The 15,375-nt window shown below is 40.4% G+C and overlaps 1 protein-coding gene across 2 annotated transcripts in view; it reads left to right on the top strand.

Annotated features, from left to right (window-relative positions):
• Positions 1–15,375, top strand: part of Cped1 (cadherin like and PC-esterase domain containing 1) — a 295,142-nt gene that overhangs the window by 172,425 nt on the left and 107,342 nt on the right. For both annotated transcript variants that reach the window (XM_050145850.1, XM_050145851.1), the window contains 2 exons: positions 3,492–3,678; positions 5,330–5,498. In XM_050145850.1, the coding sequence (XP_050001807.1) occupies positions 3,492–3,678; positions 5,330–5,498 (356 nt within the window). The remainder of the gene's footprint in view (positions 1–3,491; positions 3,679–5,329; positions 5,499–15,375) is intronic.

The raw sequence follows: 15,375 nt of genomic DNA, 5'->3' as shown, positions 1-15,375 counted from the left end.
TTCTGTATTCTGCACTGGGTGACGTCATCACTCTTCAGATCCCAAGTAATGTGATGTAGAGGAGGGCACATTGTCAGGAAATCCCTTCAACTTCCTTCATGTCCTTTATTCCCTGATTAAAAACCCATGCTACCTGGATCTGTACTATTAATTTCCCTGCTTTTATGGTTTGATATGAGATTTAAAAATACTCTGCGTGATGCTCCTGGACAGGTGGGGCAATCTTTAAGAGAATAAGCTTTTCTGCATTCAATATGAGTTACGATGATCCATCAAGGGAGCAATAAAATCCTATGGTTAAAAGAAATCCGTTAAAAACCACCAAAAGTTCAAACAGCTTTCCTATGCCTGCTTGCCAAATAGGTTGAGCAGCCTGCGACCACCGTCCTTCGGGCCGAGTTCTCCATAGAGCTAAGGTAAGCGGCCCGAGACAAGTCAGGACTGGACTGGGAAAGATGCCAAGGACACGCCAAATAGAGCAGCCTTCGTGCAGTTGCAATGATGTCAGGGCTAAAGCAACTTTCAAGCCAGGGTCCAGGATGCAGCAACCACCCCAGAAGTGGAAAGTTTGGTGGTGATGCTGGGGGAGGGGTCTTGATGAAATCGTGCTTACGAAAATAACCGCACATTTATTTCATCTCTTGTGGAGGTGAGGTTCAACTTACAAGCCCCCTTTGAAAACTGTGACTACGCTGTGGAATATAAAAAGGAACGTAAAATAGTATAAACTGAAAGGAAATTAATTCTCACTGAATTGTTAGAAAAATATATTCCTTAGTTAGGAGAAGTGGTGCACTCCTGTGACCCCAGTGCTGGGGGCCTGAAGCCGGAAGATCAACAGTTCAAAGCCAGCGTAAGCTATATGGGAAGACCATGTGTCAAAATGAAATAAATGAAGTATATAAAAAGCAAAAGGAAGCCTATTAACTTAAAAAACATCTTCTATGATTCATGTTGATAAAAAAAATCGACTGCTTTGTTATTCATTCAAGTGGCGCTGAGCACAAAGTGTATTTATACTCCCTTCGTGCCTGGGCAGCTCAGGCCTCCCTAAGCAGGGCTGATGGCTGCTCCAGTTTGTTTGGTGTTATGCTGGGGTCAGCGCGTTCATTTGGATCAAATCCCAAGACTGTTAACCTCCTGTTTTCACTACGCTTGTCTCCGTGCCTTGAACAGAGGCAGTGAATGGGGTGGGTGGGACTTTGACTTTAAAAATCAGTGCATTTTTAAGAAGCCACTGAATTTGAATTAAGAGCAATGGTTATTTTCAGTGTGGGTTATACTACTCTATTCTTATAGCCTTTCTTCCTTTCTTTGAACTTTTCGAGACAGGGTTTCTCTGCTTAGCCATGGCTGTCCTTGAACTCACTCTGTAGACCTGGCTGGCCTCGAACTCACAAGATCCACCTGGCTCTACTTATATTCTTATGAACCATTTTGAGACAGATTATTAAAATTATAGTTGAATTGTGTGTGTGTGTGTGTGTGTGTGAGAGAGAGAGAGAGAGAGAGAGAGAGAGAGAGAGAGAGAGAGAGAAAGAAAGGTATCTTTAGTTGACTTGTTCTTTTAAAATGCCAAATAAAATTAAACAGTTTACTCAAATCACTTTGAGATTCAACAAATTTGACTTGTTGGGTTTTTTCTTTTTAACAAAATTGTTCTGTAGAATGAAATGACACCATATTTATGATACTATTCTGTGACGAATCTTTCTCTGTCTCCCCAGCCAGCTTCCAAATAATGACATGGAGATTTATATTAATCATGGAATCTCATCCTATAGCTTAGGCTTGTTCCTAACTAGCTCTTATAACTTAAATTAGCCCATTTTAAATCTACATTTTATGACATGGCTTTTTAACTTTTCTTTCATGTTTTACATCCTACTTGTTCTGTGATTCCTTTCATCTCTCTGCATCTCAATTATTTCCTCCTTCCTTTCTTTCTGTCCAGATATCCTGACTATATCTCCTGTCTAGCTATTGGCCGCTAGTTCTTTATTAAACCAATCACAGTAATTTACCTTTGCACAGTGTACAAATATCCCACAACACTATTGTGCTCTTAATTTATACTTGATAAATTGTTTTTCTCCCATTGGCACAGAAAACCACAGAACAGGAGGCAGAAATGCTTATATTAACTTTCATTGCTAAGAGCACACAAGCAGCTATGTGGAGACCTGGCTCTCAGAGCTAGAGTGCTACAGCTGGATGGTGGTTTTCTGTCCCCACCTTGGGTGATGCCATTCCTTCAAAAGCATATCAGAATTTGGTCTTAGTGAAGTACAAAGTCTAGGACATAATACCAGAAGTAATGAATGGCAAAACAAGGGGCCCTTGTGCCTTTCCTCCTCTTTAGTGTGACTCTGGAAATGACGAGAAACTACTACTATAATTGTAATCAAACTGTCAGATTTGATTTTTAGAGAAATTATTATGTTCGCTGTAGAAAGGAGAAGGGCAAAAGTGACCGGAACAATGTCTTTTTACTACCTTCAGTCCCCACTTTCTGGTATTGAACCCTATTGCACCTTTGCTTGCTGTGGCTATTCAGTATCACTGAATGCCAAATGATGCTAAGGTACCCTTACTTTGCTGATTTCAGGAGCGTTTTCTAGACTTACATTTGCTGGAGTTCCATTGACTGCTGTAAAGAATAGATAAACTATTTGTAGATAACACTTTGGAAACAATTTTGATAAACTCTTGAGTCCTTTTGTTCATTCCAAATATTAGTGTTAGGTGTAATTTAACAGGGGCTGCTCTGTGTTCCCACCACTGAAGCTGTTTTTCTCTTCTTGTACCAAGATAGTGTTTGCTATAAAACGAGTTGCCAAAGGAAAATTTATAGTCAATGGCATGAAGTCATTGTAGGCTTGATAACAAGTTTAAACAGATACAGCATTTCCTTCTATTGCTTTCTGACACTTCCCCCTGATGAGGTGGCTTGGAAAGGTATTTCAGGATGCTTTGTGATTCTTTCGCACTATGTGGTTGGTATGATACCAAAGTTCACATTCTTTGCTCTACCCAACTACCCTTATATCAACGATTGGCAGTTTTATAACGTTTTTCATTAAGAAGATTTCTTGGTTGCCTGCTGGTTCCCTTCTGTCACTGTCCCATGGAACCATTAACTCCATTTTCATAATTAATTAAGATGTCATGTATCCCATGAGGATGTTATCAACCCACAGGAGAGACATTTTCCTTCACCTTCTGTGCCTTCATGGTTTCAAGGACTGAGAAAAAAATACTATCTGTATTGTGTCGACTAGAGTGAATGCCTGGTTTATGGACGATACAGCATATGTGAGAAATTGGAAATCAATTGATGCCACAAAGCAATTGTGCCTAGGTGCTGAGTAGATAGCCACCAATTACTAAAACTGTGCACAGGAGTAGGAGAGGGGAAACACCTTAATCCCACACAGTTACCTATATGCCATTCACAGTTGCCTTTGCCTTTCTTCCTGTCTTGGCAACAGAGGAAGACACACTTTGCCGTATCAAGAAGATCTTCACCCATCCCCGTTTGGAACTGAGTCCCGAGTTTAATCCAAAGATCAAAGATTATTATTGTGAAGTGCCATTTGATGTGCTAACAGTGAGGATCGGAGCAGAGCCTTCTAAGTGTCAGTGCAAGGTGCATCTGCAAGAGCGGGCTGGACCGAGGTATGGGGATGGGAGCCCACTGACTTGACACCTCACCAGAAGGCAGACGTCTGATCCCGCAGAGCAGCTGGAGCACAGCCCTTCTGGAAAGCATGGTGGTGTGAAGTCTTCCTCTGTCTGGCTTCACATGCTTAGAGAATAACCACAAATTCTCTATCAGTCTACAAAAAAACAGGAGTTAATCTTCATAACCATACTGTACCAAGAGAGGGTCTGGATAGAGAGACTATGAGGGGCAGCCATCAAGAATTTTGCTCCATCGCATCTCCTTGTCTTAAGATTGCTGGAGCTGCTGCTGATAAACAGTGACCCCCCTTTTACTCTAAGCCCATGTCTCCAGTCTGGTGAAGATCTGTGGGCACAGTATGCTGGCCTTGCTCATCTTTCAGGGTTTATTTCTTGACTTACTTCTTTATCTGTTGTTATTTTCTATAGATGTATTTGAAAGACTCCAACTCTTTTGCTTGAAAATTGGAACACAACCTGAACCTTGTTACATATAGTGTCCATAAAGACAAAGACTAGGGCAGAGGTTCTCAACCTGTGGGTCTTTATTCCCTTTGTTGGTTGAATGACCCTTTTACAGGGGTCACCTAAGACCTTTGGAAAACACAGACACTTTTTTTTTATACAATTCGTAAGAGTAGCAAAATTGCAGTTGTGAAGTAGCAATGAAAATAATTTTCTGGTTGGGGACCACACATGAGGAACTGTATTTAAGGGTCACAGCATTAGGAAGGTTGAGAACCTCTGCTGTAGGGTAAGGAAAATGCTTGATATTGCTAGCAGTCAAGGTTAGTATAAAGAAAGGAGGATTTGAGCTCAGGACATCCCTCCATTAATAGAGAGCTTGCCAGCATGCAAGAAACCTTGGGTTCAACACTCAGTTGGAAGCCAGCCTGGGATACATGAGAATATCGGTCAAAAGAAGGGGAGAAAAGAGAAAGAGGGAAGAAGGGAGGAAAAGAAAGAAGACTTAGATAGATAAAGGAAGAGAGGATTCATGTTACTCTGACCTGGGTTCTACCCTGGCTCTACCATGTAACTTGAGGCAATTTGATTATTAGCTCTTTTTAAAATTCTCTATGTTGCTGAACAATTATGGTGCATCCTTTAATCCAAGGCATGCTTCTTGAGAGGTAGAGGCAGAGGAAGAGGAAGAGGAAGAGGCAGAGGCAGATGGATCTCTGAGTTTGAGGCCAGACTGGTATACAGAGTAAGTTTCAGGATAGCCAGGGCTATATACAGAAACCTCATCTCAAAAAAATGAAAAAGACTCTTCATGTTTATAAGGGCCAACATGGTTTTGTGTAGAGCTATTGTATTAGAAGTAATTCCTGACCCTGAAAGGTGGTTAGTAATATTAGCTTCTTTCCCTCTAGTTAATGAAGGATATAACTAAGAAGTAAGAAAGGGAGATTTTTCATATTTAACATTTCTTATGAAATGATGCAGCTTTTATATGTTTTAGGCCAGTAACAATCACCATACTGATAATAATGATGATAATGATAAAGATGATGATGATGTTGATAATAATAATAATAATAAATAGTGATATCTGCATCTGTTTGGCCGGAATGATTGTCCCCATCCATATTAATCCTCTTCCATCTCTCACTCTCCACCTCCTCCCACTGTCTGCCCTCAGCTTTGCCAATTATCCTCTGGGATTAGGGATGAACCGAATCTCCATGCTCGTGGTGGATGAATCTCTAGCAGAGGGTGACATGGTAACCACGTATAAACTCACCATTTATAGAGAAGATCGTCCAAGTCTGCCCTTCTTTGAGGACTTCACAGCGTGCGGTTTTGCACAAGTGAGTAAATTTTGCATTGACACTGGTGTTGAACCGGGAATGACTAGTTAATCCAGTGAGAAATGCCAAGTGCAATTGTTACACGCGGTATTGTGCTTCTCCAAGCTGTGGTCTGTGCAGCAGTCTGAGCTCAGGTCAGGTATCTGAAGCCCCTCATGCTGGAGTTTCTTCCCTGCGTGGTAGTCACACTCCGTGCTCGCTGGACTCAGGGATTTATCACAGTTACTATTTAATATTGTTGAGCACCAGCAGCTATGGATTTGGTTTTAGATTGCCCACTTAAATTATCTTGTTTTTCTTGCGTTTGTCCCTGGATCTCATTTTGAAATTTTAAACTGGATCCAATGGTATTTATTGTAAAAAAAAAAAAAAAAAATAGAGGAAAACGTACAAATGAAATTTGCTTGGCATAGATGTATTTCTCATTTATTCCTCGGACCTTAGTCACTTCACAAGGCTTTGGCTTCTCCGTTGAGGTATGCACTCCATTTTGTAGTCTTATTGAATTGGGAAGAGGGTTTCTATTACCCTCTGGCTTTGTCTTTTCTTCAGCTTTTTCTTCCGGTTTCTTTTCCTTGGCGTATAGTACATACATGACCATCTACATTTTCTCATTCCATACACGTACCCCCAGGACAGACGATGCCAGACAAGTAGGAGTTAGAATTCTGACAACTCTGACCGTATACTTCCTAATCCATTCTGAAAGTATAATCACAAATATACTCATGCAATGTCAAAAGGATGTGTTGCCCCAAGGAGCTTTGCCATAGAGGGGATTCAACAGGGATGTGACTTACTGAGTCTTTGTGGATGGTAAGCCCCACCTTTGTTTATATGTCTATTTAGAGGCCAGACACCACAGTCCTTTCTCGCCCATCAGCACTCAGCACTTATCACCTGTCTATTACCAAGAGCTTTCTACCATTTCATAAGGGTACTCAATCCTTAGATTTTTTTTCCCCTAAGGAAATACAAATCTCACACAAAGTCAGAGAACATTCTACATTGTTTTAAAGAGTTTTGCGAAGCAAAGCAAGAAATCGGAAGTTATCAGTAGATGTCTTAATGAAAACCATTTTTTTGTAAATAAATGGGAAACTCTTTGGAAGCCCACATCTGTTTTAATGCATATGGCACTGTCCTCCAATATTTCCCCCTTAGTGCCTGTGCTTTTTCACATGTTAAAAACCTTTATTTTATTATTCTTAATTTATTTCTTTAATTTAAATTTTATTTCATACAGTATATTTTGGTCATATTTTTCCCTTCCCATATTTTCTTTATTAACCCCAGTTTGTTCCATTAAAGAGAAACCAGACATATTAAGGCACACTGTGTCTCATTAGTAGACATTTTAGAGCAGGTAAAACTAACACAATTATAGAGACCAGAACAGTAGTTATCTGGAAGCTGTCAAGTCTCCATTCATGAGGGGACGCTTTGAGGAAATGTCATATATCTTAATCTGGGTGATGGTTACATATATGAACAATGGATGTGTAGGTATATGAAACTGTGCAGTATAACTTATATAATTTGCTGTCTACTATCTTTGCAATATAGAAAACATGCATAAAATAGGTGGACAAATTTACATACAAATTGAGTTCAGAAAATGAGAAAAACAATGTCAGAAGGCAAGTTTGTATAGTTATCTTCCAAGACATATCTCACTTATCTGATACTGTACTGATGAGAAACAGGTTCATTACCATGCCATTACCATAAAGAATAGATTAGGCTTATTACAATAACATGAAGAAGAATATTAGAAAATTCTTGTGGGGTGAATCTCACAGATGATTGCAGGAAAATATTTCAGTCATGTATGAATCCTTTCCAGGAGTTCTTAGTTGAACGTCTGTGTGTGGTCCTTCAGTAAGTGCTATATTTTATAACATGGAAAGTGTTTTATAATATTTTTAACCTTGCATTTCGAACAGTTCTCAAATGAGTGAGCAGAAAAGTGTGGCGTGAATAATGCAGCTTACTGTCAATGCTTCGCTAGGCCTGAGCTGCCATGGGCCCTGCAGGAGGACAGGGCCAGGCTGCTTCTCATAGGCTCCACCTCCAACTCTTCCCAGAAGCCCGTCTGGGCTAGTTCATTTTCTTACTGCTGTTATAAGCGACAGAAGCAACTCAGAGGAGAAAGTTCACTTTGGCTCCCAGTCTGAGTGTGCATCAGCATGGTCCAGAAGGTGTGGCGGCAGAAGCATGAGGCTGCTGGTCACAGTCCCTATAAACTCAGAAGTCAGAGATGGATGCTGGTACTCAGCCCAGCTTCTCGTTTAAAAAAAAATGTTAATTTTGTTTATTGCATTTTATTAAATTTATTTATTAAATTTATTTATTTATTATATATCCCAACCACAGCTTCCCCTCCCCTCCTCCATTTACTCCTCCCCCATCTCCATTCAGAAAGGGGTGGACCTTCCATGGGCATCCACAAAGCATGGCACATAGAGCTGAGGCGGGACCAAGCTCCCCTGCATGAAGGCTAGGGGGAGGCAATACCCACCTTCGCCTTCTGTTCAGCTCTGAACCCTGGCTGTGGAATGGTGTCAACCACATTTAAGCTACACTTCTCTTCTTAGTTAAACCTCATTTGAACAGCCCTGACAAGCAATCGCAGGGGCTACCGCTTTGTGAAGAAATCCAAACATTCTGGCAAAACTGAGAATGAAGACTACTGCTTAGCATCACTGTCGTCTTCAGGCTTCCGTGCTGATAAGACAGAGGCTCAGATGCAGACACAGGGAGAAGGCTCAGTTCCTAACCACCAATTCTTGTGTTCTTAAGAATTTCCGAATTTAACTAATAGCAAAGCAGATATATATCACAAGGCCTAAAATGTTGGCTCTTTCAAACATTTCCCTTCTTTACTGTCATACTGTTAGGATTAAAGTCCACACCACATTATTTGTAAATTATCAGATAGGTTGTTTAGTTTCTGTCCACATACAAGCCTAAACTTATACATACAAGTCTAAAAGGGAAGAAGTTAAAACATTTTATTCTTACTTTATTTTCCAGTAAAAAGGGAAATTGCAACTTCTTGCATTTTAAACTAGATTTCGGGTTTTGGTCTCTATTATTCAGTTTCAAATTAGCATCTTAGTCCACTCATGTTGCTATAGCAAAATGCCTGTAGTTAGTAATTTACAAAGAATAGAAATTGATTTCTCACAGTTCTGGAGGTGGAGAAGTCAAAAATCGTCTTTGGAACTCAAACTGCCAAGGCCTCTGGATCCTCCTCTGGATCCCCCCTCCTCTGGATCCTCCTCTGGTTCCTGCCTCCTCTGGATCCTCCTCTGGATACTCTGGTAGTAGAGGTGAAAAGGACACAAGCTGTGTTCCACATTGGGGGGGGGGCACGGACAAGCAAAAAGACAAGGGCCTCAGCCAGTTGACAAGGCACTCTTCCACAGGGGCCCCCAATGTTTTATAAGGACAAAGGCACTGCCTTCATGATGTAATCGCATCTTAAAGGTCCCACCTCACAATACTACTACAGTGGTGTTTTAACATAAGAATTTTGGGAGTTACTCAATTCATAGCAAACACAGAAAGTAACCCACTTTCAAATAACCAATGCAGGATAATTGAATTTGGGTGCCATCAAACCCTTTTGCTTCTCTTCTCCTATTTCCCTTCCTTCTGGAAATCAACTATTCACTTTGTGGTTTTACCATAAGATTAATAGGAAAGAGAAAGCAGATCTACAAAGTGTAACACTCAGTTACAAGTCAGTTACTGTTATGCAGTGGTGGTGCATGCCTTTAAATCCAACACTCGGGAGGCAGAGGCAGATGGATCTCTGTGAGTTCGAGTCCAACCTGGTCTACAGAGCAAGTTCTAAGACAGGCTCCAAAGCTACACAGAGAAACTCTGTCTCAAAAAAAAAAAAAAAAAAAAAGCCAGTTGCCATGGTAACTTGGTGAATGATAAGATTTTTAAATTATAAGCCATTTTATAGTCTCCACATGTCCAAGCATTACTGAGTATGTAATTGCCCATAATAAACTATTTAAAATTATTTATATATCTATAATTTGGAAGAAAACTATCTGAACACTATCATAAACCCCTTTTGAAAGTGGTGACAATGTATGTCCCCAGATGTTGCCAATGTCTCCTGTGGGGCAGAACCAACACCAGCGGAAAGCCATCTACTTAAACCATGGGCTTTCTTCCCTGTGTAACGCCATGTTAAATGAGAGTGAGTGGTTTATAGGGGTTCCTTAGATGTTGTACGATGGAGACTCATTCTTGTATCTCATCACCCTTACATTTAATCACTTCTAGTTCTGCTCACTAGTTAGCTATCTTCTCTGTCTAGTGTAATTACTCCAATCACAAGTGTGCATTCTGTTACCGAAAACACGTTCTTAATGAAACCTAAAACCATCACGTGACTGACACATTTAGATTGTGACCGCGTTTAGGTTTACCCATGGACGTGTACATTTTGCTGCTAAGAAAAAAAGTTCACAAAGTAATAAATAAGCTGTTCCTGTGGCCGGAAAATGCCATTTTTAGGAAATAATAAAATATGTTTATGTTCTAAGGAAATGGAAATACACATGGAAAAATATTTCTCTTACTACCTCTTTCCAAATCAGAGTTTCGACTTGGATAATGATAACTCTGCAAAAATTGATTTGAGTAATTGATCTACAGTCGGGTGTACATTTTGCCCCCAAAGCACTGTGCTGGGAAAGAGCCATAAATGAGGTCTACAAGGAAGGTCATGCAACAGAAGCCTAGAGGACCATGTTCCACGAATGTGTTGGCCAGAACCATTTTTAATCTTAAAATGGATTATTATACACAAAGGGGAAAATGCTGAGAAAAGAGAAAATAATATTTTTCAAACCATTCAGCATTTGGCTAGACATTTCATTGACTGGCATATTCTGCTTTATAAAAAGAAATATTAACCACTTCGATGCCGTGCTGCTCGGATCTATGCAAATGAGTCCAATTCAGAGTTTAGACATGCTTTGTAATTCTCTCATTTATTCTTGCAGCCTCCCAGAAGCACAGAGAAATACTACAGAGTAGTTCAAAGAGATGTTTTTCTACGGTCTTAGCAGACATTTGTAACAAGAGAATAGGAGTATGTTTATCAAGAATTATTTGCAAAACACGAGTTAGTTTACAGAGTGATCATCTTTTGGTTATGGTACCTACTTCCATTTACCAGTTTTTCCATAGTGGCATCCATGCTGCTGTGGCATGCCCTCAACTATTAAGGAGCTCAAAGCGCTGCTCTGCCCTGTGCTCTTCTCAAATACTGTGTGCTGGAGGGAAGTCAGTAGTGCAGAAGAGGCCATGGCAGACACTCTAATGCGGCGCCTGTGGAACTTCATTGTGTGCCAGGCCTTAACTCAAGCACCTTACCATCCTCTTTTATTTACATGTAACCCTGGGATGAGTAAATTTAAAAAAACAAATCCTCCTTTATAGCCAAGACTTTAGATGTGGTTAGAAGCCTAGTCCAGTTTTTTTTTGTCATCTGTGGCAAAAGTGGGGTTTACCGTACATTATCCTGAACTTCCAGTGGGGTTCCATGCTGTCAAATCCTTCATGCTTTGAAACTACCTTGTGGAAAATTCAATTAGGGGCCAGTGACATGGCTGAGTAGTAGAATGTCTGCTGCGAAGCCTGGTGACTTGAGTTTGAGCCGCAGGACCACAAGGTGAAAGGAGAGCACCGAGAGCCTCCTGCACATTGTCCTCTGACTTCTCCATATGTATTGTGATGTGTGTTCTTCCCTTCCCACCACCAGTGCCAAAATATAAGCCACAGTTTTAAAATTAATTTAGCACCCTTTCAGGCATCATAACTTGGTACAGCCAACTCCAGCAGGCTCAGGTATTCAAATATTGTCATGGCCTGGGAAAAGGATTGTGTGCCCTAGGCTTTGTGCCTAACAGAGAATGAGCCCTGTTCATCCACTTCACAGTGAGGGATCTGTGGTGATGGAACCCATTTCACTATTCATGACTTAGGCTGTATTAAGGGTGACTTGGCTTACTCCCCCACATTGCTGCTCATCACTGAAGGAAGTCAGCACAGGAATTCAAACGGGACAGGATCCTAGAGGCAGGAGCTGATGTAATGTCCATGGAGGGAAGCTGGAGCTGCTTACTGGCTTGGTTCCTCTGGCTTGCTCAGCCTGCTTTTTCATAGATTCCCAAGACCACCAGCCCAGGGATGGTACCACCACAACGAACTGAGCCCTTCCAGTCAACCATTGATCACTGATTGAGACAACACCTTGCAGCGGGATCTCCTATAGGAGCTCCTAAGGCTCCTTTCTCTGGTGACCCTAGCTTGTGTCAAGTTGACACACAAAACTAGTCAGTACACTATGTCACAGCATAGTATTTTGAAATCCTATGGCCCTTCAATGATGCTATTGTTACGTTTTTCAAAGCAAAATGCTACGAAGTGCAAGACTTGCCGGAGAGACAATCATCTGTGAGGAGATTCACAGCCATTGCGTCTTCGCACAGTCTCACAAAGGGTGTATGAGCACACACTAACTTATCATCTATCATTAGGGCCCTTTGTATTGCCATCAGTGAGAGATGTTGACACACCTTTTTTCCAATTGACTACAACCATCCAATTTTTGTTCAAAGAACGCTTGACCAATGTTTCAATTAGGAAATGCCAAGAAAATGTCCACATGCATTTAACTGTGATATTTTCTTCCATGGGTGTTTGTTGATTGGACAGGAATTGAGAATAGAGTCTACCTTGCACGTGGCATCACTAATTATGGGTCCTAGGCTAGTTTGGCTTATGTTCTGAAAAACAGAATCAGATGCCTTCCTTCCTTCCTTCCTTCCTTCCTTCCTTCCTTCCTTCCTTCCTTCCTTCCTTCCTTCCTTCTTTCCTTCCTTCTACTCTCCCTCTTGCCTTCCCTTACTGCCTGTCTTTCTTTTTCTTGGAAACAGGATCTTACTATGTAGCCCTACCTGGCCTGGAACTTATTACATAGACCAAATCAGACTAGAACTTAGAAATCTGCCTGCCTGTGCCTCCCAAGTGCTGAGATTAAAGGCATGGGCCAACATGTCCATCTTTATTTTCTTGTTAAAGTGCTCTTTTTTCTTTTTTCGCTCTCCTTCCCTTTTTTAGGTAACACTAGGTTTAAAGCCTTGCTCTTGGCCTCACTCTCTTTGTTTTCTTTTCTACCCAGTGGCCCTCTGCTTGTCAGAACCTTGTTCTCTAGCAATGGAGAAAAGACAATATAACCATTTGAACAATTTAATAATCTGGAAAAGTAATATTGCACGCGGGATTTTTGACCTGAAACTGTATTTTAAAATTAAGCTCCTGGTGAAGAAATAAAAAGATCTGAGTTTCAGAGGTGGTGAAGCTTCAGGGGCAGAGGAATTCTATCAAGTGAAGCAAGCCATCTTAAATACTGTTGGTTAGTTTGTTGTTTTTCAGGACAGGGTTTCTCTGTGTAACAGTCCTAGTTGTCCTACAACTCATGCTGTGGACCACGCTGGCTTCAAACTCTCTGAGATCCACTTGCCTCTACCTCCTGAGTGCTGGAATTAAGGGTGCATGCTACCACCACCCAGGTTAATATTGTTATCAAAATACTACCTGTGCTGTCCAGAGATGAATCACTGTTGACAGAGGTCTCTGTCCTGCCCAGTACCACAACATTTCAGCTCCAAATAAACACAGAGAGGTCTATATTAATTATAAATTGGTTGGCCTAGTAGCTCAGGCTTCTTATTAACTAATTCTTGCATCCTACATCTTAACCCATTATTCGTGTCTATGTTAGCCACATGGCTTGGTACCTTTCCTTAGCAAGGCATTCTCATCTTGCTTCCTCTCTATCTGGGTGATGGCTTTCCTCTTCCCTGAATTCCCTTGTTCTCATTGCCACACCTCTACTTCCTGCCTGGTCACCTCACCTATACTTCTTGCCTGGCTACTGGCCAATCAACCCTTTATTAAAAATAATACAAGTGACAGGATAAAAGACCATTGTCCCACAGCAAGTCACCACTCACAGCTGTGAGAAAGTCTGGATACTTTCCTTAACTGCATGTAGCAATAGAAATATTCATTCTAGAGAAATGTCTTAAGGAAAGACCAGATAAATATTTGCAGTTCTTGGAGCTGTGCCTCAGCTTAGAAAGAGTTCTTATATTTAATTACATTAAAAAAAATATAGGTAAAAGGGCAAAGTTTTTTTTTAAATGACATCTAGCAAATATCGAAAGATTTCAACTTGCTTTTATTTAAGTTTACATGCCAAAAGATGTAGCTCAGTTGGTAGTGAGGCTGCCTGGCCTGTCAAAAGCCTTAGGAGCAATCCCCAGCATGACATATCAGAAACTACACATGATAGGGCATGTCTGTAATCCTGGAACTTAGGATATAGAGCAGAAGAATCAGAAGTTCTAGGCCAGCCTGGGCTAGATGAAACCCTGTCTGAGAGGCAGAGAGACCAAGCAATCACTGGGGGTGGGGAGATGGCTTCGTAGGTAGAGTGCTTGGTGGGCAAGAATGAAGATCCGAGTTTGATTGTGCGAGGAGTTTAACGAGAGGAATTTTCTTACTAAACTCAGACACAAGTTTCACAGACTTTATCTGGTAGAGTGTACCTCAGGTGAGGCCCACATTTTCATTACCATTTAGTTGAAGATAAACATGCTACCTACCATTAGTCACAAGGTACAACTATCATAACATCTTATTTTCTTGGTAGGAATCATCATTTTTAGGTATTATTGCACAAGCACCTAAAATAATTCCTAACTAATATAAATGAGGGATCTTGTCTTATTCTTTATTTTCACATCATAATTTCAACCTAAACTATGTATCTCTCCTTGCCTGTTAAAAATCAGAATTTGTTCTAAGTGATTTTGGGATATTTCCCAAACATGAATACATCTCCACTGACTAGGTGCGTTCAGCCCTTAAGAGTATCTACAGTGCTTATTTAAGCCTTATTTAATACTTATTATGTGATGGGTTCTATTTTAGTTGCTTATGGTTTACAAATTCAAATTTCAAAACAAAATATAATATGTAATTTCATAGTTTTTCCACAGATACAGAAATGAAGACTCAAAAAAACTTGCTAGTATCACCTAGCTCTTAAGGACAAAGTCTGCTTTGAACTAGGAATCTTGTGCCAGAACTACTTCCAAGCTATTGTACTTGTCTCAATGTGGCATTCTAAAAAATTTGCTGAAATAGATACAGGTTTCCAAAGGGCTTTGGTCAAATAGTTAATTATAAAATGTATATTAGCTCAATAAAATCAATAAAAAATGAACTTCAGAACTGTTACATTAAAAGAAAGAAGTCAGACAAAAAATAAAAGAAAATTTTAATTTTTATTACATTTTACATTTAGTGTGTGTGTGTGTGTGTGTGACAACTTTGTGGAGCCATTTTATTCTTTCAACCATATTAGTTCTGGGGATCAAATTCAGGCTTAGTGGCAAACACACTCATGCTCTAAGCAAGTGGTTCTTAACAAGGGGGTCCTGACCCCGTTGAAGTTGATTGAGCCTGATGTGGGAGTCCCCTCTGTATGTTGTGAATATGTTTTATTATCAATAGTTAAGAAAGAAGATGATTTGCCCTATGGCAGGGGAGAATAGAGCTAGGTGGGAAAACTAAACTGAATGCAGGGAAAGAAAAGGCAGAGTCAGGCAGACACTATGTACCTGCTGAAGGAGAAAGATGCTGGAATCTTACCAGTAGGCTACAGCCTAGTGCTGATACACAGATTAATAGAAACTGGTTAATTTAAAATGTAAGAGCTAGCTAGGAATACATGTAAGCTATTGGCCAAACAGTGTTATAATTAATATAGTTT

The sequence above is a fragment of the Alexandromys fortis genome, unplaced genomic scaffold (assembly GCF_014885135.2).
Source record: "Alexandromys fortis isolate MF-2015 unplaced genomic scaffold, M_Fortis_MF-2015_v1.1 scaffold_34, whole genome shotgun sequence".
NCBI classification, from domain to species: Eukaryota; Metazoa; Chordata; class Mammalia; order Rodentia; family Cricetidae; genus Alexandromys; species Alexandromys fortis.
Note: the sequence above shows the minus strand (reverse complement) of the source record. Positions and strands in the feature narration are given on the sequence as shown.